At 40.8% G+C, this 27068-nt stretch overlaps 1 protein-coding gene across 2 annotated transcripts in view; it reads left to right on the top strand.

The window, feature by feature from the left end:
- Window positions 1-6638, top strand: part of LY86 (lymphocyte antigen 86) — an 80522-nt gene extending 73884 nt beyond the window's left edge. Inside the window, exons 5-6 of one of the 2 annotated variants that reach the window (XR_005217973.1) lie at window positions 2205-2257; window positions 6192-6277. Coding sequence is in view for 1 of the 2 variants with exons in the window: in XM_037843819.1 (XP_037699747.1) it covers window positions 2205-2257; window positions 6192-6275 (137 nt within the window). In the remaining variant the exon portion in view is untranslated. Of the gene's footprint in view, window positions 1-2204; window positions 2258-6191 lie in introns of both variants that reach the window. The other variant, XM_037843819.1, reaches the window with a different exon arrangement.
- Window positions 6639-27068: the final 20430 nt, after the last annotated feature.

Raw genomic sequence — 27068 nt, 5'->3', positions numbered from 1 at the left:
TCTGACTCTGAAGTCTTTGCTTATAGCCAGTAAGCTATAAAACGTGCAAAGTATAAGGTGCTGGGGAGCACAGAGGGGGTAGTAACTGAGGAGCTGGGAAAGATTGTATTGTTTTGCAGACTTCAGTAATAACATGGGTGGCCCACCCAGCACTATAATATCTCAGTTCTTTGACTTCCTTGCCTCCAACAACCATCTCCATCATTCCACCCCAACCAGCCTTTGCCATGTCAACTGTACCACTTCTAAAATCTCAATGGCAAGCTTCTACCCTCTGACTACTTCATCATATGATTGCAACTCACCTCTTGTAGGAACTTCGTTGTGATAATTCTTCATGGCAATAATGGAGACTCCATTCAATGACCTCACCAATGTTTTTACTATTAACTGGCCCTCCTGCTTTCATTTTCCTCTTTACCCCGCCCTCCTTGGATTCCATGGGCTATTGTTACAATCTTTCCCTTGCACGTATTCCCCAAAGCCTTGCTTTTCTCTCATCATTTTTGTCCCATAAGACCCTCTTAGGTTTGCCAGTCCATTCTCCACACACCAGAGTGATCTCTTTAAAACATAAATTAGATATTTTCACTTGACCCTTTGGTACCTTTCCCATGCTTTTGGAATTAAATCCAAACTACTTAGCATGTCCTAAAAGTCCTAAAATATCACTCTCCCATCAATCTTCTCAGTTTCATCTTAACACAGACCTCTCCTTCACTATGCTTCAGCAAACTGGTCTCCATTCAATTCTTCCAACTTCCAAAACTCTTTTCCATTGCTGTGCCCTTTTCCTCATTCTCTTTCCTGAAATGATCTTCTACTCTTTAAATGCTTGGCTCCCTCTCCACTTTCAAAGCCAAGCTCAAATATCACTCTTTAGAGATGCCTCCCCCAACCTTTCTATCAAGTTTAGTGACTCCCATTGGTAGTGGCAGCAAACACTTGTTGAGGAGTGCTTTTCCAGCTCTGTTAGGGTGCCTTACATTGGTTAACTTTTTTATAACTTTTTATTGTAGTGACATATATATATGTGTGTGTGTGTATATATAAAACTCAAACATTCTCATTTTAACATCTTTCAAATGAAAAGCTCAGTAGTATTTACAGTCACAATTTTGTGCTACCATCACCAATATTCATTGCCCCAACTTTTTCAACACTTCAAACAGAAATTCTGCACCCTTTAATTCCCTCTCCATTCCCTTCCCTTATCCCTGGTAATCTACTATCTGTAACTATTAAATTTGCTTCTTCTGGGTATTTCATATAAGTGAGATCATACTATTTGTCCTTTTGTGCCTGGCTTATTTCACTCAAGATGATATCTTCTAGGTTCATCCAAGTTGTAATATGTATCAGGGCTTCATTCCTTTTTTATAGCTGAGTAATATTCCATTGTCTGTATATATACCACATTTTGTTTATCCACTCATCAGTTGATGGACACTTGAGTTGCTTCCACCTTTTGACTATTGTGAATAACGCTGCTAAAGACATTGGTGTACAAATATCTGTCCAAGTTCCTGATTTCATTGCTTATGGGAATCTATCAGGAAGTGGGATTTCCAGGTCTATAGTAAATTTTTAACCCTCTGAGGAACTGCCAATCTGATTTCCACAGTGGCTGCACCATTTTGCAATGTTCTTTTAATTCCTCACAATCCTCTTAGGTAGGCACCATTATCATCATTATCATATCCATCTTACAAATGGGGAAACTGAGGCTGAAGAAGGCTGAGGACTATTCAAGGATACAGAGTTGTAGGACTTGGTCTTGGGATTTAATTCTGGACAGTCTGGTTCCAGTCTGGACTCTTAATATTTACCCCATCCTGCCTCTCTCACTTTACTGGCGTGTCTCCTCCTGGCACTTTTAGTGATCTATAACTGTCTTGTTTAATTACTTAAGTACTGCCGATCTTCCATGAGAATACAAGCAACATGCAAGCAGAGAACTTTTATTTCCACCAGCGGATCCCCATTGCCTGCCACATGGTAGGCTGGACAAATATTTTTTGAATGAATGAATCAATAAGTCAGTGAATCAACGGTAAATTGGGATCAGATAATGAAAATGTTTATATCAATAGCTGCTATTATTTTAGTGTCAACAATTGTTCCAGAATAACCAGAGATAATATGAGCAAATCCTTTTCATTTTAAATGCATGGGTAAAGTTATCTGTGTTTTATGTTTTGCAGAGCAGTTTTACTATGCTGGCCCTGTCAATAATCCTGGATTTGCAATTCCTGAGGTAAGCTTTTTGATTCCTGTTTTGTTTTGTGTTGGTTTGGCTACTTCATTATTGTGTTAAATGGTTGCTTGAAGAAGGAACAGTAGAGAAGAAGGAAGATGAAAGGAGAGAGGAGGAAACGGGGGGAGAGGAGGAAGAGGAGGCAGAAGAAAAGAGAATTCAACCATTTAAAACTTTTCCCATGAGCTGAGAAAACCTTTTCAAAATAAAGCTGTTGCTTCTGGTAGAGTGCCTGGCACACAGTGGCAACTGAAAATGTTTGGCTTGCTGGTTTTGTCATTTTGCTCTTTAGCCTCTCTGTCCCACCGGGCCTTTGGGTTCCTCTGGGTAGAAACCCGCAATGAAACATCTTGCCCTGCAGGGTCACTGGGGATCCTCAGGAGCTCCCTGTGGCTCAAGCTGCCTGGGTGTGGAAGGAGCCACTTGCAGACTTTAATCTTAGATAAGACTGCATGTCTTCAGAGAAAGGAAGATGCACAAAACCATAAAGCCTTCAGTATCCTCCTAGTACAGTCCCTGTGCTTCTCAGTAAATGAAATGGCCCCGTCATGTGTGTTCACTGGCCAGGTTCATAGTGAAGAGAATTTTCCACTAATTCCTTCTTACTCAAAAGTGTAACTTTATTAAATGGCTGAGTCCATGCAGTTCTGACATAAGCAATCAAGTTTCAATATGATACCCTGAGAGAATCTTCTAGGACAAGATAAAAATTCTTTTGTCTTGTGGAACAAGATTTAAAAATATTCACAAAAATATATTAGCTAAGAAAAAAAAATAATTTTCAACATCTCCCTTTAAGTCCTCTACACCCTTCCTGTAACTCGAGAAAAGGGTCTCCTTCTCCATAAAATATCTCTGTAACATAGTTTCAGTTCTCCTGTTGGTTTCCTTTCTGTCCCCACCTCTGAGTTTCTAAGTTTAAAGTGTCATCTCTCTCCAGATCTCCTGAGACACTCACTGATGATGCTCTCCCAGCTGGGGTGATTCCAGCCTGCCCTCTCCTCAGCTTTCTCTTCTGGTCTCTCAATAAATAGTATGAAAATTTTGCAAGAAAACAAAATGCAGACTCCCTTCAATTCCAGTGGTAGAGGATGCGGAACCTAAATTCTCCCAAATAGTTGCATTTTTAAAAATATTGCTATCTGAGTTACTTTTCTTTACTCCTTTTCCTTCTGGATGCCCTCTCTCCACTGGAGATTGACTTAAAATTGCAAACAATTGATTATCACTTATACTAATGCCTTTTTTAAATTTTCACAATTGCTATGGAATAGAGGGGGAAAAGGGTTTCTTAATGTCATAGGATCCCTTTGAAATAAAATTTACCAGAAACGTAAAAAAGCTTCATTGCCATCCCCTAAGACATTTGGGTAAAATGCCATAACTGCATTCTCCAACCAGTAACAAGGCTCCAGGAGATATTGCTCCAAGTGAGGTTAAAGAGAGTGGTCAGATGTCCTGACCACAGGCCAGTGTTATTTAAGGATCTCAGAGTCCCTTTGCCTGGTCCCCCATGCCCCCCACCTTTGTCTCGTTCTGAGGTCTCACCCATGAAGCAGAAACCTGCCCAGCCCTGACCCAGACCCCAGCCTGCTGAGCCCCGGGCAGCCCTGACTGGGGACACCCCCGACTGGGACACTTCATATGTGCAGCAGATACAGCTGACCCCAAGACGGGCACCCCATGTTGGCAGCAGGCTTCTCTCGCCAACAGCCAGCCCACAACACTCAGAGACAATGCTTCCCTAATAGGGGACAGAAAGTGCTCCGGGGCCCCTCCTCTACCCAGACTCCCCAGGGATGGGCTCTGTGCTAACGGCAATCCCTGCTTGGCCAAAAACATTTCCACATCACCCTCAATCTTCAGTCTCTTGGTATTATTTTCTTTTGAACAAAACCAGACCTCTAGCCCAGATTGGAGCTTAGCCCCCACTGCATTGTTTTATGACAGCTATTTTCTGTATTAGAATTTAGAGATCTTTTGGACTCCCAAAGCTTATGGGCAACTTGTAGGTACAGCCTGAACCGTGTCATTGCCAAGAATGCAACTCCTGATTCCCAACTCAAATTCTGTGCTCTCCTCAATGGCAGGAAGGTCAGCCGTCCTCTGTCCCTTATCCCTGCTCTGCTTCTCCGCCTCCTTCCAGCATGTGCCTGATACACTCGCCTCTTAAACCTGAGCGTATATATATCCTAATCCACAATCTATACCTTCCTTCCTTAATATTACATCTTTTCCAGGGCTCATGAAACACTGACGAAATCTTCATTTGGCATTTGATAATTTTATAGGATGTATTTTCAAATGCACATGAAAAGGTAAAAGGAAGGCAGTCTTATTATTGTTATTACGATGATAATGTTATTATTAAACAAAGAATCAGATGCAAATTTAAGCTGACCTTTACTCATAATTCATTCTCTAACTTTTACACTGCTTTGGTTAAATTCCTGATGCTGCTTTGGAAATTATAGCTGCACAGTATTTGAGCAATAAGCCTCATGGGATCCTATAGAGTCCCAGATACTTCAAGTTTAATGATGCCTTAGGGACACTGCAATCAATCCTCACACCTAAAATAGCATCCAGCAGGGAGCCTGGCCTCTTGAATACTATTGGCAGTGCTGGGAAATACATGCACTCCAGAAGCTCTGCTAATTGTTAGAAAGTTGCTCTTTTCTAACAAACACTGCCTCTCCTGCAACTCCTATCCTATGGTTTTATTTATTCCTTCCCTCTGGCTTCACACAGTTTAAACTGCTTTCCTCTTTTGTATGACAGGCAGTTTAAAGGCTTGCCAGGAGTTTCTTGGACACCCTCCCCTTTCCATCCTCTGTTACCGTCCCTTCCCCCCCACAGCATCTTTTCTTCCCCAGATCAGTGAGTCATCAAACACGCACACCAACTGACGTGGGGGCTGAGGCACTGAACAGGACACACGCTGCTCAACTCTTGGGTTCTTTCCACAATTCTTTACAAGCCATGATCAGCAGACGGCTTCTTCTAAGGGAAGCCTTCTCACTACAGGCTATGTCTGGTAGATCAGGCTACCAGAAAGGAAGCCTGAAAGTGTGCATTGCCTTTCTGTGAGAGCTGTTGATGCTCTGCCATTAGCTTTTGCTGACTGTCTCAGCAAACAGCACTTCATCCTTCTAGAGGCTCGGGCCAACGCACTTGGAATCGCCCTTCTCCCCCTCTTCCCCTCCCACTCACCCACATGGGTTTCCTTGGCAAATCACGTTGGCTCTTCTTTCAAAATCTACATGGAATCCACCCACTTCTCACCATCTCCACTGTTGGGTGCAAGCCTGGATCATCACCAGAGCTTTCCACCTGGTTTTCTTGCACCCATCCGCTCACTCTCCAGCTGCAGAGTGGTTCTGTTAGCATGTGCAGCAGATCTTCTCTGATGGCTGCATCCCTTTCTGGCTGGAAGCAAAGCCCTGCAGATCTGGTCTCCCGATTTCCTCTCCCGCAGCCATGTTGACCTCCTTCTGCTGGAGCACCATACTTCAGGGAGCAGAATGGCTCCCCTCCTGCACCCCCTTTGGGTCTTTGCCCAAATGTCCCCTTCTTGGCATGGCCAGGCTTGACCTCCCCTCTTAAAACTGCAAACCAGCGCTAGTCCCAGCCCCCGCCCTACCCTGTCAAACCCAACACTCCCCACCCACCCCTTTCTCTGCTTGCTCTTTTTCATAGCATGTCATCATCTGACAAAACATGCGTATTGAATTAGTGTGCAAGAGCTTCTGTTGCTCGCAACTAGATTGGAAACCCCACAGGGCAAGTCTTTTGTTTGTCTCATTCTATCTTATCGCCAGTGCCCACAAACGTGCCTTCGTCATGTACAATAGCAGATGCCCAACAAACACTTCTCAAATGATTGATTGTATCATGGGTCATATGCCTAATTCTGTACCTTTGTCCCTTACAGGGAGAATACCAGGTTATGCTGAAACTGTACAATGAAAATGGTTCCACTCTAGCTTGTGCCAATGCAACTGTGATTTGCTCCTGACTGGGTACTGCAGCTCAGAAGCTCGACCAGCTCCATCCCGTGGGAACTCGGAGCTCCTCAGACTGAACCTGCTGTGTAAAAAGAACCAGCCAATGAAAGAAAGAAGCTGTACAAAGGAGCCTCACCCAAGAGCTCAGGTGCTAATTTAAGCTCCAGGACCATATGTCCCCAGATTCCACAGATATAACTAAGATGTTAATGATCTGCTCTAATGAGCCTTGTGCTCGTCACTAAGCTGTCCTGAAGGTCAAGCTTTCTTCTCTAATTGGTCACTTCACAGCGTCTCACCTGCATTTCAGATCCTCGGGGGCCCTTCTTGGCAGTTACTGAGAATAAAGAAAGCTAGCCCATGGTCGTCAGTCATGGTTTGTTCAGAGAATCTTAGTGCAACACTGTATTTAAAATGTAATTTCCTCCAGATACAAGTGTCTGCTGCTTGCTGATCATAAGCAGTTCTGAGACATCCAGGAGGATGGCAGCCTGGCCAGAATGAGAGATCCTGGGAAACACGCATCATAACTTGCTTAAAAGGAAACATCAAAACCAAACACTCATTTTACCTACATGGGGACTTATCCAAAAGCATGATTGTGTCTGAATCCAGCACACAATGGCTCTCATTAAATCCATTCATTAGTTCATTCAGCGAATAACTTCTGGACCAGGCTCTGTGCTCAGCGCTTGCAAAATGCTGGGGAGTAAAACTGACCCTGTCCCGGCCCTTGTGGAGCTCAGGGTCCCAGAAATATTAAAAAGCCACATATCTACTGGTGGATGCAGTCATTCACATAGAAAAATGCCTTCTTCAAAGCCCCCAGTAAATGAGCAGATTGCCTGTCCCATTTCAGGAACCCCACCTCCTCTTCCACCAGCCAATGCCTCTCCAGAGACATGGAAAATTGCTTTGTAGGTGCCGCAGACCCTTCCCCACTCTCCCCTCCAGTGCTCCTGCCCTATTGCTCCTGGGTGGGTTGACTCTATCATTTGCAGCTCTTTAATATCCATAAAAATGCCACAATATTTGAGATCCAAAAAGGAAACAAATCCCTAATTTTTTAAAAAATATTGGTTGCTATCAACTACAGTACATAATTAAACCACCCTGAATAGCAGGCTGTAAATGTCCAGTGAATCAAAACATTAAAAGCAGTATCTGCGATTTTCTGGGTTATGGGGAGACAAAATTATGACAAGCCCATAACACAGGAGGGAAAATCCATGCTGTGGTCACACCAGACCCAGGAGCAGACCTCCTAACACCCATGGGAGATGACACCATTACATGCACGAACAGCAAGCTGCATTGCTGATCCTTCACCATTGCCTCCAGCTGGAGACACTCACAGGCTCCCTTTTCAGTGAACATCCCAGAGTGTAGTAAAGGCACTGGGGCACGGGTAGACTCTGTATCCAAAAGTTCTGTCAGCTCGAGACAGCTGCCACAGCCTCCCAAAGACATGTGTGAAGAATGGGGAATTAGTCTCACTTTTTATTTATTCCAAAACCCAGGTGTTGCCTTCCTTGTCCCTTTGCCACTTCTTAACACTGAAAATGTGTGTGTGTGTGTGTGTGTGTGTGTGTGTGTGTGTGTGTGTGAGAAAGAGAGAGAGAGAGAAGGAGAAGAAAGGGAAGGAGAAGGGGAAGAGGAAGGAGGAGGAGGAGAAGAGAGGAAGATAGGTAGACAGGAGGGAAGGAAGGAAGGGAAGGAAAGAAAAAGAGAGAAAGTGAAAGAGAAAGAGAAAAGGAAAGAGAGAAAGAATAAGAGGTGACAGATCTGGGTTGGATAGGGATTTTCATACGGGGGGGTTGTCCCCAGCCATTAGTCCTGGTTGGGGACACAACAGTTTTACTGAGAGTGTGATTTGAGAGGGGAAAAAAAAAATTTCTCTTCCCCAAGCTATATTTGTCCTTTGTGTCCCATCCTGGGCCTTAAATTTCGCTCCTGCAGGTTGAGAATGTTTTTCAAAATTTGAGGCATCTCCTATTAAAATACAAACAACCCTGAGAGGGGAAACACCAAAATCATTGTCATTCCTTAACATTCTGGCAGAACCTGGTCAGGAAGATCAAGTTTGGAATTGCCCCCCCAAGAACCAGAAGGTATTTAAGGGGGAGATGGGGAACCCCACGTCGAGGTCTTCCAGCTCAGTTTTGACAGGCTAGCTATCTGTCTGCACCTGGTGGGGATAGGAGAGTGGACAGACTTACAATCTACTGAAGAACCTGAATATACTTCTCTTCATCTCATAAACAGAGATTACTACTGTTTCAGAATTGCCAGGTGATCTAAAGATTTTTCCTCAAGCTTTCCTGAAAGAAATCCATTTGATTGAAGGCTATGCTGTCCCTCCCTTGTCCCATGGGAATCAGCCAGCTCCATTCTTGTTGGTCCTTCTTTACATTTTTGAAGGAATTTTTTTTTTTTTTTTTGCATTTTTGAGGGGAATTCCAGTGCCCAAGGAAAACTTATCATGCTAAGGTACAAGCATAATGCTGCAGAACCTTCTGGGGCGATATGATCCCATCACTTGGAATGTTTTTGACTATAAGGAACAAAGCACTCATCCCCCTTAACCATACAGGGAATCCAAGGAGCCCGTGACTGCCCAGCTCTGAAGTGGTTCAGGTTTCCGCATGTCACTGGGGCCTCCCCGAGTACTGGCTCCACCCTCATCTTTGTCCTATAACCACAAAAGTTTTCAGCATTCCTAGGACTCACATCCACCCTGTTCAAAGTACAGATGACCAGAGAACACCTTCAGCCCAAAACCCAGCAATTCATTCTGATTGGATGGCTCGTGTCACATGCCCACTGCTCACCAACCACTCTGGCTCTACTCTAATTGGCTGAGCCTGGAGCTGGACTGGAGTTGGTCTCTCTGGAACCCCATGTGTCCTTAAGAGGAAACCAGGGCAGTGCAAAAGGGGGAAAGGGGGAAAGAGAAAAGCTGCTGGGTATGGAGGTATGGACTCCAGAATTAGACATGCCAGTTCCTGTTTTCTAACTCCCACCCTAGCTGCTAACTGGGCAAGTGACTTAAATTCTCTAAACCTCAGTTTCCTCAACTGTAAATGCTAGCTATAACAACATAGGCCTTGGACAGTGTTCTGGTTTGCTAATGCTGCTATTTTGCAAAACACCAGAAATGGATTGGCTTTTATAAAAAGGTGTTTATTTGGTTACACAGTTACAGTCTTAAGGCCATAAAGTGTCCATCAACAGAGGCTACCTTCACTGGAGGATGGCCAATGGTGTCCGGAAAACCTCTGTTAGCTGGGAAGGCATGCGGCTGGCGTCCACTTGCTCTCAGGTTGCGTTTCAAAATGGTTCTCCAAAATGTCAGTGTCATCTTTCAACCGCGGTCTTCAAAATGCCTGTCTCAGCTGCAGCTCTGAGGTCCTTCTGTTCGTGAGCTTTTATAAGACTCCAGTCAACTAATCAAGGCCCATGCTGAATGGGCGGGGCCACACCTCCATGGAAACATTCAATCAGAGGTCACACCCTAACCAAAGGTGTCACTCACAGTTGGGTGGGTCACATCTCCATGGAAGCAAACTAATCCCAATATCCCATGAGACTGGATTAAAAGATCATGGCTTTTTCTTGGGGGACATAATATATCTAAACTGGCACAGACAGAGACTGGGAGAATTCAATGAGAGAACACATTCAAAGCGTTTAGAACAGCCCTGGTGTGCAACTCAAGAAAAGTGAGCTATTATTGGGTTACTGTGGATATTTACCTGTGGAGCTAAAGCCCCGTGTCCTAATTTCTCTCTCTTGTTCCTCCTTTATCAACGGAACCAAAGAACACTGGCCTCTCACACACACAATCTTAGAAGCTGGCCATCACCCAAAGCCCACACTCCCTTTTAGGTCCTGAAATGGTTCCTTGAGACCTTAATTTCATGTAAGTTTAGCTAGTTTTATTAGACCCGGGATGGGGGCACGTTCAATGAGCAATCCGCTTGAACCATGGACTCTGAAATGAATTCGAAGGAAACATTCAGGCACAACTTTCCTCCCAAACAGAAACATTATAACCAGGCCAAAAGGGCCTAGGAAAGAAAATGTGTATATTTTTTAATTAAACTCATTTCCTGCAAACACACACACACACATTCAAGATGTGAAGAACTAAATGGAACATCTTCAAATTTAACAATTACGTCTGCCTTCAGCAAAAATAACCCAAAATAGCTCCTGAGAGAACTAAAAGAGCCACATCCTGATTATAACCCCAACTCGTTAAGGAGGGAGAACTTTGTCGGCTCAGCAGTTCAATCTCACATTTGGATTTGACTGTATTTTTCTCGGTCAGCAAAACAAGTTCCTCTGTCTAATTTCCCAATCGTTTTATCTGGAGTTCAGGCAATCTCCAGGAAACAGAAAGTATCTATTTTACATCTAGTTTGGAAATAACTTTGAAAATTTATTTCAAATGGAACACTTCAGCTGCCTTCAAATTACCAGCATGAATGTTTTTTTTCCCTACCCTCTAACCCAGCTTTCTTTAAAAGTGCGGCAACAAAACCAGATTCTTTCCTCTAAGAGTTTATCCATCGATGCTACTTCAGCTGAAAATAATTGTTTCTTCCTCCAGCTTATATTTTTCCTGGATTCTCTGAAACCCAGCAAAGGGTGGGAGGAAATAAAGCATCCATGCCATCTAAGCCTTTATCATTTTATTGTGACTTTCCTTCCTTCTCTTCAACTCAGAAGTGGTGGAATAAAATTTGGAGAGGGAGCCAGAAAACGGCTGAAACGATCAAAGGTATGCAACAAGCTTTGTATGTGAGGATGGGTTAGAAAGGCCAAAATGCATCAGTATAAAAAGACAACCTTTGGAGGCGGGGCAAGATGGCGGACTGGTGAGCTGTATGTTTTAGTTACTCCTCCAGGAAAGTAGGTAGAAAGCCAGGAACTGCATGGACTGGACACCACAGAGCAATCTGACTTTGGGCATACTTCATACAACACTCATGAAAACGTGGAACTGCTGAGATCAGCGAAATCTGTAAGTTTTTGCGGCCAGGGGACCCGCGCCCCTCCCTGCCAGGCTCAGTCCCGTGGGAGGAGGGGCTGTCAGCTCCAGGAAGGAGAAGGGAGAACTGCACTGGCAGCCCTTATCGGAAACATTCTGCTGATCCAAACTCCAACCATAGATAGACGGAGACCAGACACCAGAGAATCTGAGAGCAGCCAGCCCAGCAGGGAGGAGACAGGCATAGAAAAAAAACAACACGAAAAACTCCAAAATAAAAGCGGAGGATTTTTGGAGTTCTGGTGAACAGAGAAGGGGGAAGGGCAGAGCTCAGGCCCGAGCTCAGGCCCTGAGGCGCATATGCAAATCCCGAAGAAAAGCTGATCTCTCTGCCCTGTGGACCTTTCCTTAATGGCCCTGGTTGCTTTGTCTCTTAGCATTTCAATAACCCATTAGATCTCTGAGGAGGGCCCTTTTTTTTTTTTTTTTTTTTTAATCCTTTTTTCTTTTTCTAAAACAATTACTCTAAGAAGCCCAATACAGACAGCTTCAAAGACTTGCAATTTGGGCAGGTCAAGTCAAGAGCAGAACTAGGAGAGCTCTGAGACAAAAAGCAATAATCCAGTGGCTGAGAAAATTCACTAAACACCACAACTTCCCAAGAAAAGGGGGTTGTCCGCTCACAGCCATCATCCTGGTGGACAGGAAACACTCCTGCCCATCGCCAGCCTCATAGCCCAGAACTGCCCCAGACAACCCAGTGTGACGGAAGTGCTTCAAATAACAGGCACACACCATAAAACTGGGCGTGGACATTAGCCTTCCCTGCAACCTCAGCTGATTGTCCCAGAGTTGGGAAGGTAGAGCAGTGTGAATTAACAAAGCCCCATTCAGCCATCATTTCAGCAGACTGGGAGACTCCCTACACAGCCCAGCAGCCCAGAACTGCCCTGGGGGGATGGCACTCACCTGTGACATAGCACAGTCATCCCTCAACAGAGGACCAGGGGGTGCACGGCCTGGAAGAGGGGCCCACTTGCAAGTCTCAGGAGCCATACGCCAATACCAAGGACTTGTGGGTCAGTGGCAGAGACAAACTGTGGCAGGACTGAACTGAAGGATTAGACTATTGCAGCAGCCTTAAAACTCTAGGATCACCAGGGAGATTTGATTGTTAGGGGCCACCCCCCCCCCCCTGACTGCCCAGAAACACGCCCCATATACAGGACAGGCAACACCAACTACACACGCAACCTTGGTACACCAATTGGACCCCACAAGACTCACTCCCCCACTCACCAAAAAGGCTAAGCAGGGGAGAACTGGCTTGTGGAGAACAGGTGGCTCGTGGATGCCACCTGCTGGTTACTTAGAGAAAGTGTACTCCACGAAGCTGTAGATCTGATAAATTAGAGATAAGGACTTCAATTGGTCTACAAATCCTAAAAGAACCCTATCAAGTTCAGCAAATGCCACGAGGCCAAAAACAACAGAAAATTATAAAGCATATGAAAAAAACAGACGATATGGATAACCCAAGCCCAAGCACCCAAATCAAAAGATCAGAAGAGACACAGCACCTAGAGCAGCTACTCAAAGAACTAAAGATGAACAATGAGACTATAGTACGGGAGACAAAGGAAATCAAGAAGACCCTAGAAGAGCATAAAGAAGACATTGCAAGACTAAATAAAAAAATGGATGATCTTATGGAAATTAAAGAAACTGTTGACCAAATTAAAAAGATTCTGGACACTCATAGTACAAGACTAGAGGAAGTTGAACAACGAATCAGTGACCTCGAAGATGACAGAATGGAAAATGAAAGTATAAAAGAAAGAATGGGGAAAAAAAATTGAAAAAATCGAAATGGACCTCAGGGATATGATAGATAATATGAAACGTCCAAATATAAGACTCATTGGTGTCCCAGAAGGGGAAGAAAAGGGTAAAGGTCTAGGAAGAGTATTCAAAGAAATTGTTGGGGAAAACTTCCCAAATCTTCTAAACAACATAAATACACAAATCATAAATGCTCAGTGAACCCAAATAGAATAAATCCAAATAAACCCACTCCGAGACATATACTGATCACACTGTCAAACACAGAAGAGAAGGAGCAAGTTCTGAAAGCAGCAAGAGAAAAGCAATTCACCACATACAAAGGAAACAGCATAAGACTAAGTAGTGACTACTCAGCAGCCACCATGGAGGCAAGAAGGCAGTGGCATGATATATTTAAAATTCTGAGTGAGAAAAATTTCCAGCCAAGAATACTTTAATCCAGCAAAGCCTCTCCTTCAAATTTGAGGGAGAGCTTAAATTTTCACAGACAAACAAATGCTGAGAGAATTTGCTAACAAGAGACCTGCCCTACTGGAGATACTCAAGGGAGCCCTACAGACAGAGAAACAAAGAAAGGACAGAGAGACTTGGAGAAAGGTTCAGTACTAAAGAGATTCAGTATGGGTACAATAAAGGATATTAATAGACAGAGGGGAAAAATATGACAAACATAAACCAAAGGATAAGATGGCTTATTCAAGAAATGCCTTCACGGTTATAACATTGAATGTAAATGGATTAAACTCCCCAATTAAAAGATATAGATTCACAGAATGGATCAAAAAAAAAATGAACCATCAATATGTTGCATACAAGAGACTCATCTTAGACACAGGGACACAAAGAAACTGAAAGTGAAAGGATGGAAAAAAATATTTCATGCAAGCTACAGCCAAAAGAAAGCAGGTGTAGCAATATTAATCTCAGATAAAATAGACTTCAAATGCAGGGATGTTTTGAGAGACAAAGAAGGCCACTACGTACTAATAAAAGGGGCAATTCAGCAAGAAGAAATAACAATCGTAAATGTCTATGCACCCAATCAAGGTGCCACAAAATACATGAGAGAAACACTGGCAAAACTAAAGGAAGCAATTGATGTTTCCACAATAATTGTGGGAGACTTCAACACATCACTCTCTCCTATAGATAGATCAACCAGACAGAAGACCAATAAGGAAATTGAAAACCTAAACAATCTGATAAATGAATTAGATTTAACAGACATATACAGGACATTACATCCCAAATCACCAGGATACACATACTTTTCTAGTGCTCACGGAACTTTCTCCAGAATAGATCACATGCTGGGACATAAAAGAAGCCTCAATAAATTTAAAAAGATTGAAATTATTCAAAGCACATTCTCTGACCACAATGGAATACAATTAGAAGTCAATAACCATCAGAGACTTAGAAAATTCACAAATACCTGGAGGTTAAACAACACACTCCTAAACAATCAGTGGGTTAAAGAAGAAATAGCAAGAGAAATTGCTAAATATATAGAGACGAATGAAAATGAGAACACAACATACCAAAACCTATGGGATGCAGCAAAAGCAGTGCTAAGGGGGAAATTTATAGCACTAAACGCATATATTAAAAAGGAAGAAAGAGCCAAAATCAAAGAACTAATGGATCAACTGAAGAAGCTAGAAAATGAACAGCAAACCAATCCTAAACCAAGTACAAGAAAAGAAATAACAAGGATTAAAGCAGAAATAAATGACATAGAGAACAAAAAACAATAGAAAGGATAAATATTACCAAAAGTTGGTTCTTTGAGAAGATCAACAAGATTGACAAGCCCCTAGCTAGACTGACAAAATCAAAAAGAGAGAAGACCCATATAAACAAAATAATGAATGAAAAAGGTGACATAACTGCAGATCCTGAAGAAATTAAAAAAATTATAAGAGGATACTATGAACAACTGTATGGCAACAAATTGGATAATGTAAAGGAAATGGACAATTTCCTGGAAACATATGAACAACCTAGACTGACCAGAGAAGAAATAGAAGACCTCAACCAACCCATCACAAGCAAAGAGATCCAATCAGTCATCAAAAATCTTCCCACAAATAAATGCCCAGGGCCAGATGGCTTCACAGGGGAATTCTACCAAACTTTCCAGAAAGAACTGACACCAATCTTACTCAAACTCTTTCAAAACATTGAAGAAAATGGAACACTACCTAGCTCATTTTATGAAGCTAACATCAATCTAATACCAAAACCAGGCAAAGATGCTACAAAAAAGGAAAACTACCGGCCAATCTCCCTAATGAATATAGATGCAAAAATCCTCAACAAAATACTTGCAAATCGAATCCAAAGACACATTAAAAAAAATCATACACCATGACCAAGTGGGGTTTATTCCAGGCATGCAAGGATGGTTCAACATAAGAAAATCAATCAATGTATTACAACACATTAAAAACTCAAAAGGGAAAAATCAATTGATCATCTCAATAGATGCTGAAAAAGCATTTGACAAAATCCAACATCCCTTTTGATAAAAACACTTCAAAAGGTAGGAATTGAAGGAAACTTCCTCAACACGATAAAGAGCATATATGAAAAACCCACAGCCAGCATAGAACTCAATGGTGAGAGACTAAAAGCCTTCCCTCTAAGATCAGGAACAAGACAAGGATGCCCGCTGTCACCACTGTTATTCAACATTGTGCTGGAAGTGCTAGCCAGGGCAATCCGGCAAGACAAAGAAATAAAAGGCATCCAAATTGGAAAAGAAGAAGTAAAACTGTCATTGTTTGCAGATGATATGATCTTATATCTAGAAAACCCTGAGAAATCGACGATACAGCTACTAGAGCTAATAAACAAATTTAGCAAAGTAGCGGGATACAAGATTAATGCACATAAGTCAGTAATGTTTCTATATGCTAGAAATGAACAAACTGAAGAGACACTCAAGAAAAAGATACCATTTTCAATAGCAACTAAAAAAATCAAGTACCTAGGAATAAACTTAACCAAAGATGTAAAAGACCTATACAAAGAAAACTACGTAACTCTACTAAAAGAAATAGAAGGGGACCTTAAAAGATGGAAAAATATTCCATGTTCATGGATAGGAAGGCTAAATGTCATTAAGATGTCAATTCTACCCAAACTCATCTACAGATTCAATGCAATCCCAATCAAAATTCCAACAACCTACTTTGCAGACTTGGAAAAGCTAGTTATCAAATTTATTTGGAAAGGGAAGATGCCTCGAATTGCTAAAGACACTCTAAAAAAGAAAAACCAAGTGGGAGGACTTACACTCCCTGACTTTGAAGCTTATTATAAAGCCACAGTTGCCAAAACAGCATGGTACTGGCACAAAGATAGACATATAGATCAATGGAATCGAATTGAGAATTCGAAGATAGACCCTCAGATCTATGGCCGACTGATCTTTGATAAGGCCCCCAAAGTCACTGAACTGAGTCATAATGGTCTTTTCAACAAATGGGGCTGGGAGAGTTGGATATCCATAACCAAAAGAATGAAAGAGGACCCCTACCTCACACCCTACACAAAAATTAACTCAAAATGGACCAAAGATCTCAATATAAAAGAAAGTACCATAAAACTCCTAGAAGATAATGTAGGAAAACATCTTCAAGACCTTGTATTAGGAGGCCACTTCCTAGACTTTACACCCAAAGCACAAGCAACAAAAGAGAAAATAGATAAATGGGAACTCCTCAAGCTTAGAAGTTTCTGCACCTCAAAGGAATTTCTCAAAAAGGTAAAGAGGCAGCCAACTCAATGGGAAAAAATTTTTGGAAACCATGTATCTGACAAAAGACTGATATCTTGCATATATAAAGAAATCCTACAACTCAATGACAATAGTACAGTCGGCCCAATTATAAAATGGGCAAAAGATATGAAAAGACAGTTCTCTGAAGAGGAAATACAAATGGCCAAGAAACACATGAAAAAATGTTCAGCTTCACTAGCTATTAGAGAGATGCAAATTAGGACCACAATGAGATACCATCTAACACCGGTTAGAATGGCTGCCATTAAACAAACAGGAAACTACAAATGCTGGAGGGATTGTGGAGAAATTGGAACTCTTATTCATTGTTGGTGGGACTGTATAATGGTTCAGCCACTCTGGAAGTCAGTCTGGCAGTTCCTTAGAAAACTAGATATAGAGTTACCGTTCGATCCAGCGATTGCACTTCTCGGTATATACCCGGAAGATCGGAAAGCAGTGACACGAACAGATATCTGCATGCCAATGTTCATAGCAGCATTATTCACAATTGCCAAGAGATGGAAACAACCCAAATGTCCTTCAACAGATGAGTGGATAAATAAAATGTGGTATATACACACGATGGAATACTACGCGGCAGTAAGAAGGAATGATCTCGTGAAACATATGACAACATGGATGAACCTTGAAGACATAACGCTGAGCGAAATAAGCCAGGCACAAAAAGAGAAATATTATATGCTACCACTAATGTGAACTTTGAAAAATGTAAAACAAATGGTTTATAATGTAGAATGTAGGGGAACTAGCAATAGAGAGCAATTAAGGAAGGGGGAACAATAATCCAAGAAGAACAGATAAGCTATTTAACGTTCTGGGGATGCCCAGGAATGACTATGGTCTGTTAATTTCTGATGGATATAGTAGGAGCAAGTTCACAGAAATGTTGCTATATTAGGTAACTTTCTTGGGGTAAAGTAGGAACATGTTGGAAGTTAAGCAGTTATCTTAGGTTAGTTGTCTTTTTCTTACTCCCTTGTTATGGTCTCTTTGAAATGTTCTTTTATTGTATGTTTGTTTTCTTTTTAACTTTTTTTTTTCATACAGTTGATTTAAAAAAGAAGGGAAAGTTAAAAAAAAAAAAAAAAAAAAAGAAAAACAAGGAAAAAAAAATGTAGTGCCCCCTTGAGGAGCCTGTGGAGAATGCAGGGGTATTCGCCTACCCCACCTCCATGGTTGCTAACATGACCACAGACATAGGGGACTGGTGGTTTGATGGGTTGAGCCCTCTACCATAAGTTTTACCCTTGGGAAGACGGTTGCTGCAAAGGAGAGGCTAGGCCTCCCTATATTTGTGCCTAAGAGTCTCCTCCTGAATGCCTCTTTGTTGCTCAGATGTGGCCCTCTCTCTCTGGCTAAGCCAACTTGGAAGGTGAAATCACTGCCCTCCCCCCTACGTGGGATCAGACACCCAGGGGAGGGAGTCTCCCTGGCAACGTGGAATATGACTCCCGGGGAGGAATGTAGACCCGGCATCGTGGGACGGAGAACATCTTCTTGACCAAAAGGGGGATGTGAAAGGAAATGAAATAAGCTTCAGTGGCAGAGAGATTCCAAAACGAGCCGAGAGGTCACTCTGGTGGGCACTCTTATGCACACTTTAGACAACCCTTTTTAGGTTCTAAAGAATTGGGGTAGCTGGTGGTGGGTACCTGAAACTATCAAACTACAACCCAGAACCCATGAATCTCGAAGAAAGTTGTATAAAAATGTAGCTTATGAGGGGTGTCAATGGGATTGGGAAAGCCATAAGGACCAACTCCACTTTGTCTAGTTTATGGATGGATGAGTAGAAAAATAGGGGAAGGAAACAAACAGACAAAGGTACCCAGTGTTCTTTTTTACTTCAATTGCTCTTTTTCACTCTAATTATTATTCTTGTTATTCTTGTGTGTGTGCTAATGAAGGTGTCAGGGATTGATTTGGGTGATGAATGTACAACTATGTAATGGTACTGTGAACAATCGAAAGTACGATTTGTTTTGTATGACTGCGTGGTATGTGAATATATCTCAATAAAATGAAGATTAAAAAAAATAAAAATAAAACTTGCTAACATTTAAAAAAAAGAAAAAAAAAAAAGACAACCTTTGAGACGGTGAAACAATAATAATAAATTTTTTAAAAGCTGACTGTTATTTGAGCTTTGTCTGAGTACCAGGCATCATGGTAGGACCTTCACCTGCCTCTCCATACTTAATCTCGATACCAGCCTCTGGGGTAGGTTATTTGATAATCCCATTTTATGGAAGAAGAAGAAGTGTCCCAGGTTTACATGAGCTAGTGAGCGTAGTCAAGAGAGCTGGGGTTCAAATCTGTCTGATTCCAAACCCATGCTCTCACTACCCAAGGCCACCTTGGAGGTTTGATTAGAGACTACATAAGGGGTACTTTATGATTTCATTGTGGGCTTGCAGAAGCTGTTAGGTCAAGCAGCAAATAGGCTAAAAATATAGGTAGGCTATACAGGGTTTAGAATATTCATAGATGGGAGTGTCATCAAAAGTGGGAAAGGAGGAAGAACATAAATGTTTAAGGAATATATTGAAATAGTGAGTTTCATGGATCAGAGGAAATCTACCATATTCTTCAACAAAAACTTTGGCTGTTCTCTGTTGAGGCTACCTGGGTGACAGGACCATCAGAGTCTAGCTTTCTTATTTTCTCCTTTCCTTCCTTCCTTCCTTCCTTCTTTCCTTCCTTCCTGCCTGCCTTCCTTCTTCTCCCCCTCCTTCCCTCCCTCCTTCCCTTTCTCCTTCTCCCCTTCCCTCTTTCCCTCCTTCCATCCTTCCTTCCATAAACATTTATTCAGCTCCATCTACTACTTATTGAACACCATATTAAGTGTATATAATATATAATATATTACCCCTATCCAAAACCAGCTTATATTTTAGGAAAAGGGAAGGAGTAAAGTATTTTTTAAAAAGTCTTATGAAGGATAGATCATTGTAAGTAACAAAAGAGAAAAACATAGAACCACTGTGGTTTAAGTTGAAAGACAGCATGTGATTTGACTTTGTGGTGGGGGAGCACATGAGCTGGGCCTTGCAGGATGGATAGGAGTTTGGTGATCACAAGGCATATGAGGGAAAGCGGTCCGGGCTCTGGTTCTCCAGCTATCAGCACTAGTGTTTCATTCCAGAGAACTGGGAAACACTGTATTTCTAACTGCCACCAGGCAATGAATTCAATTTTAGACTAGATAAAATATGTAAGAAAAGAAAATTTTGCCAGGCTCAGGCTTTTTTGTTAATACTGAGCTGTGATTTCTGAAACTCAACACTCTACATCCACTCTAAGCCAGTCCTGCTTGCTAAAGGAGTCTCTTGTCATCCTCCTAAACAGCTCCTTTTGTGCCCCAACTGGCTGCAGGTTACTGTCTGTACTGAATGTGGCCTCCTCTCCTTTTTGTTGGAATCCCCTTCACATGAGGAGCCAACCCCAATGGGGGAAGAGTTCCATGAGGATGAGAGCAATGGAGGAAAACAAACAACAGAGCCAGTCAGCCTGAGAAGGAGTCAGAACAAGGAGGCAAAGCCCAGAACGAAACTTTGGGGATGAGAGGAGTGATGGGGAGTCAGGTTGGAGGGTCATGGTGTCAGGAGCAGGGACTGCCATTTGGGGGTCACTAAGCAAGAAGTGCTGCTTGGTGTCTGGCACACCAGGTACCCACAGCTGCCTCTACCTGGGTCGGGACACAGGGGCAAGGCCAAGCACCGCTGACAGCCACCTGGGACCTCACATCTTCAGCTTCTGACATTTATTTTTCAGAGCCTGAGCTCAATTAAAAATAATACTCAGTGATAAATACCTGAAACTACCAAACTCCAACCCAGCAGTCTGGACTTCTGAAGACAATTATATAATAATGTAGATTACAAGGGGTGACAGTGTGATTGTGAAGACCTTGTGGATTACACCCCTTTATCTAGTGCATAGATGAGTAGAAAAATGGGGATAAAAACTAAAGGACAAATGGGGTGGGATGGGGGGATGATGTGGGTGTTCTTTTTTCACTTTTATTTTTTATTCTTGTTCTGGTTCTTTCTGATGTAAGGAAAATGTTCAGAGATAGACTGTGGTGATGAACGCATAACTATGTTATCATACTGTGGACAGTGGATTGTATACCATGGATGATTGTATGGTATGTGAAAGTATCTTAATAAAACTGAATTTAATAATAAAAAAAAAAGTAAATAGCAAATAACATGAGAAGAGAACCAAAAATGTTCAAGGCAAAAAAAAAAAAAAATAATAATAATAATAATACTCAGTGAGACAAGCCAGGAACAAAAGGACAAATATTGTATGATCTCACTGATGTGAAATAATTATAATAAGCAAACTCATAGAGTCAAAATCTAGAATATAGATTACCAGGGGACAGGGCGGGCACAGGGAAAGGGAAGTTAAGGCTTAAAATGTACAGGGTTCCTATTTGGGATGATGGGAAAGTTTTGGTAATGGATAGTGGTGATGGCAGCACAACATTGTGAACACACTTAGCAGCACCAAAATAGATATGTGAATATGGTTAAGAGGGGAAATGTTAAGTTGTATATATGGTAATAGAATAAAAAATTAAAAAAAAAAATCTGTAGAACTGCATTACACAAACAATGAACCCTAAGTTAAACCATGGACTATAGTTAATACTGCAATTATAAAACTGTGATTGCATCAGTGGTAACAGATGTGCCATACCAATGGATGGTGTTAATAATAGGGCGGTATAAGGGAATCCTGTATTTTATGCATAATTATTCTGTAAACCCACAACTTCTCTAATAAAAAAAAAAAAATATGAGCCATAACCATGACCCCTGGCAGGACAATGGTCTAATAACATTTCTACCTCCCCTCTGTTTTTCTGTCCCCACCACAAACTGTGGCAATGACAGGAAAGAAACTGAAAGACTGTTTAACTCAGAAGCTCCCTTAAGCAATGCACTGGTGTCAAGTTCTCCCTGGCTGACCTCTGAGGATTTTAGCAGCAACTCTCCTGGCTGACCCAGCAGGAGGCATGAATCTTGAGTCATTTGTAGGACAAGGGCTGGTTTGCTCCCCTGTAGTGCTGGTTTGGATGTATTATGTCCCCCACAAAAGCCATGTTCTTTAATGCAATCTTGTGGGGGCATACGTATTAGTCTTTTGATTCAGTTGTTTCCATGGAGATGTGACCCCATCCAACTGTAGGTGAGACCTTTTGATTAGATCATTTCCATGGAGGTGTGAACCTGCCCATTCTGGGTGGGTCTAGGTTAGATCACTGGAGTCCTTTAAGAGAGCTCATGGAGAGAAGGAGCTCAGAGAAACTGAAAGACATTTTTGGAGAGAAGCTAAGATATGTAATCCAGAGTTTGTCCCCAGAAGCTAAGAGCTAACACAGACCCAGATGCTTGGATGCACTGGGAGATGCAGACAGAAGGAGGTTTGGAGATGCTAAGCAAGAGATGAAGCCCAGAGTTTGCCCTGGAGAAGCTAAGAGAGGACCCCAGAGGCTTAGAGAGAAACACCCTGGGAGAACAAGCAAGGGTGCACAGGAGCTGAGAGAGAAACTAAGAGACACAGAAACCCAGAGACATTTTGGAGAAAGTCATTTTAGGAAACCAGAACCCAGGAGCAAAGGACCGGCAGATGCCAGCTACGTGCCTTCCCAGTTGACAGGTGGACCTTCTTCAATGAAGGTATTCTCTTCTTGATGCCTTAGTTTGGACACTTTTATGGCCTTTGAACTGTAAATTTGTAACCTAATAAATACCCTTTATAAAAGCCAATCCATTTCTGATATTTTGCACAAGGGCAGCTTTAGCAAACTGGAACACCCACCATTTCTCATCTACATATTGGATTTGCACCTGGTTGCCTCCCATGCAGCCAAACTATTCATTTGACCTTGTTTTTTTATTTTTGTTTGTTTTTTCTTCACAGTCACACTCTAAGGGTTGTCTGCCTGCAGTTACTTGGTTTGGGTTCAATTTTTTAAATGGAATTTCATTGTCCAATATTTTATGTGCTTTGACTTCAATATTTCTCAGTAACATTTATACTACCAGGGTGTTGAAATTGGGAAAAAAAACCACTAAAAAAAAAAAAACTGAGAGTGAAGTCACTCCTGTACTAGCTCTTAAATGAGTGTTCCCCAGGACTTCAACCCTGGAGAAGCATCCCTAAACAAAATAGATGGATGATAGGTAGGTAGGTAGGTAGATAGGTAGATAGACAGATGATGGTTATATGGATAGCCAGCTAGCTAGCTAGATGGATGGATGGATGGATGGATAGATAGATTGACAGCTAGATAGAAGGTGGTATAACTTTAAAAAACTTTTTTTAATTAGAGAAATAGGTTTATAGAAAAACCATGCAGAAAATTCAGAGTTCCCTAAACTCCCCCTCACACACAGTTTTCCCTATTATTAACACTTTGCATTAGTGTAGCACCTTTGTTACAATTTATAAAACCATATTATTATAATTAGATAATTAACTATAACCCATAGTTTATATTAGGGTTCACTGTTTGCGTTGCAGAGTTCTATGTTTTTTATTATTATTATTTTTATTCCAGTAATATATATACACCCTAAAATTTCTCCCTTTTAACCACATTCAAATATATAATTCAGGGGAGTTAATTACATTCACAATATTGAGTTACTATCACCACCATCCATTACCAGAACATTCTGTCACCTGAAATAGAAATCCTGTACCAATATGCATCAACCCCCTCATTCCCTACCCCCACCCAGATCCTAGTATTCTAGCTTTTTACTCTATGAATTTCCCTGTTCCTATTATTTCATATCATAAGATCATACAATATCTGTCCTTTTGTGTCTGTCTTATTTCATTCAACATGATGTCTTCAAGGTTCATCCAAGTCATTGTATGTATCAGAACTTCATTCCTTTTTACTGCTGAAGGATATCCCATTGTCTATATATCCCACATTTTATTTATCCAGTTGATGGACAGTTGGGTTGCTCCCATCTTTTGGCAATTGTGAATAATGAGGCTATGAACACTGACGTGCAAACATCTGTCGGAGTCCCAGATTTCAATTCTTTGGGATATATACCTAGAAGTGGGATTGCTGGATCATGTGGTAATTCTATATTTAACTTTCTGAGGAATCACTAAACTATTTTCCATAGTGGCTGCATCATTTTACAATTCCTAACAACAATAAATAATCCTATTTCTCCACATACTCTCCAACATTTCTTATTTTCTGTTTTCTTTAATAGTAGCCGTTCTGGTGGGTGTGAAATGGTATCTCATTGTGGTTTTGATTTTCATTTTCCTAATAGCTAATGATGTTGAGCATCTTTTCATGTGCTTTGTATATCTTCTTTGGAAAAATGTTTATTCAAGTCTTTTGCCCATTTTTTTAAATTGGGTTGTCTTTCTGTTGTTCATTTGTAGGATTTCTTTATGTAATTCTGGATATTAAACCATGGATTTCTTTATATAATTCTGGATATTAAACCATTATCTGATATCTGGTTTCCAAATATTTTCTCCTGTTCTGTAGGTTGTCTTTTACTTTCATGATAAAGTCCTTCGATGCACAAAATTTTTTTATTTTGATGAGGCCTATTTGTCTATTTTTTCTTTTGTTGCATGTGTTTTTAGAGTAAAGTCTAAGATACCATTGTCTAACATAGGATTCTGAAGCTGCTTCCCTATGTTTTCTTCTAGGAGTTTTATAGTTTTGGTTCTTATAATTAGTTCTTGAATCCATTTTGAGTTAATTTTTGTATATAGTATGAGGTTGGGTTTCACCTTCATTCTTTTGCATATGGACATCCAGTTTTCCCAGCACCATTTATGGAGAGACTATTCTTTCCCCATTGAGTGGATTTGGCACCCTTGTCAAAAATCAATTAGCCATCGATATGAGGGTTTATTCCTGAACTCTCTATTCTATTCCATTTGTCTGCTTTTGGCCTGTGCCAGTACCATGCTGTTTTGATCACTGTAACTTTGAAATAAGTTTTAAAATTGGGAAGTGTGAATCCTATAAATTTGTTCTTCTTTTTTCCAAAGATGTCTTTGGCTATTCAGGGCCCTTTCTGTTCCATATAAATTTGAAGATTGAATTTTCCATTTCTGAAAAGTAGGTTGTTAGAATTTTTATTGGGATTACATTGAGTCTGTAAACCACTTTGGATAGGAATGACATCTTAATGATCTTAAATCTTCTAATCCATGAACACAGGCTGTCCTTCCATTTATTTAGATCTTCTTTGATTTCTTTTAGTGATGTTTTGCATTTTTCCATATTTAAGTCCTTTACCTCCTTGGTTAAAGTTAATCCAAGATATTTGATTCTTTTAGTTTCTATTGTAAATGGAATTTTTTCTTAATTTCCTCTTCAGATAGTTCATTACTTGTGTATAGAAACACTTTTGATATTTTTGTGTTGATCTAGTATCTGACTATTTTGTTGAATTTGTTTACTAGCTCTAATAGCTTTGTTGTGGATTTTTCCGAATTCTTTCTTTATAGGATTATGTCATCTGCAAATAAGGAAAGTTTTTCTTCTTTCTTTCCAATTTGGATGCCTTTGATATCTTTTTCTTGCCTACTTGCTCTGGCTACAACTTTCAGTTTAAGGCTGAATAGCAGTAGTGAAAGTGGGCATCCTTGTCTTTCCCCTGGTGTTAGAGGGAAAGTTCTTAGTCTCTCACCATTGAGTAGGACATTAGCTGTGGGTTTTTCAGATATGCCCTTTATCATGTTAAGGAGATATCCTTCTATTCCTAATTTTCTAAGTGTTTTTATCAAGAAGAGGTACTGGATTTTCTGTGTCAATTAGTATGTTCATGAGTATTTTTTCCTTCATTCTTTTAATGTGTACTGCATTAATTGATTTTCTTATGTTGAAACCCCCACCTGCATACTTGGAACAAATCCCGCTTAATCATGGAGTATTACTATTTTAAGGGGCTGTTGGATTCGGTTTGCAGTATTTTGTTGAGGATTCTTGTAACTATAGTCATAAAGGATATTGGGCTATAGTTTTCCTTTCTTGTGATATCTTTTGGTATTAGGGTGATGTTGACCTCATAGAATGAGTTAGGAAGTGTTCCCTCCTCTTCAATTTTTTGGAGGAATTTGAGCTGGATTTGTATTAATTCTTGGAATTTTGGGTAAAATTCACCATGAAAGCTGTCTTGTTGTGGGTTTTTCTTTGCTGGAAGGTTTTTGATTACTGATTCAATCTCTCTACCTGTTATTGGTCTGTTGAGATCTCCTTTTTTTTTCTTTAATCAGTCTATGTCATTTGTGTGTTTCTGGGAATATGTCCATTTCATATAGGTTATCTAATTTGTTGGTGTAGAATCGTTCGTAGTATCCTCTTACAATCCTTTTAATTTTGTGGGGTCAGTAGTAATGTTCCCCCCCCCCCTTTCAATTCTGATTGTAATTTTCTTCACTCTTTTCCTTTATCAGTCTAGCTAAAAGTTTGTCAATTTCATTGATCACTTCAAAGAACCAAATTTTTGTTTTATTTGAGTCTCCCTATTGTTTTTATTTTTTTGTGATTGTTCACATACCATACAACTATCCAAAGATCCAAAGTGTACAATCAATTGCCCATGGTACCGTCATACAGATGTGCATCCATCAACACAATTAATTTTTTTTCAATTTTTAGAACATTTTCATAACTCCAGAAAAGAAATAAAGACAACAAAAGGAAACTCAAATCCTCCCATTCCCCTAACTATGCCCACCTCCATTACTGATTCATAGTTTTGGTATAGTACATTTGTTACTGTAGATGAAAGAATGTTAAAATACTACTAACTATAGTATATAGTTTGCAGTCTGTATATATTTTTTCCTGTATGCCTCTCTTTATTAACTTCTAGTTATAGTGTCATACATTTGTTCTAGTTCATGAGAGAGATTTCTAATATTTGTACAGTTAATCACAGACATTGCCCACCACAAGATTCACTGTTTTATACGTTCCCATCTTTTAACCTCCAACTTTTCTTCTGGTGACATATGTGACTCTGAGCTTCCGCTTTCCACCACATTCACACTCCTTTCAGCACTGTTAGTTATTCTCACAACATGCTACCATCACCTCTGTCCATTTCCAAACATTTAAGTTCACCCTAGTTG

This window comes from Choloepus didactylus, chromosome 7, assembly GCF_015220235.1.
Source record: "Choloepus didactylus isolate mChoDid1 chromosome 7, mChoDid1.pri, whole genome shotgun sequence".
Classification (NCBI taxonomy): Eukaryota; Metazoa; Chordata; class Mammalia; order Pilosa; family Megalonychidae; genus Choloepus; species Choloepus didactylus.
This window is presented reverse-complemented; position numbering and strand designations above follow the sequence as displayed.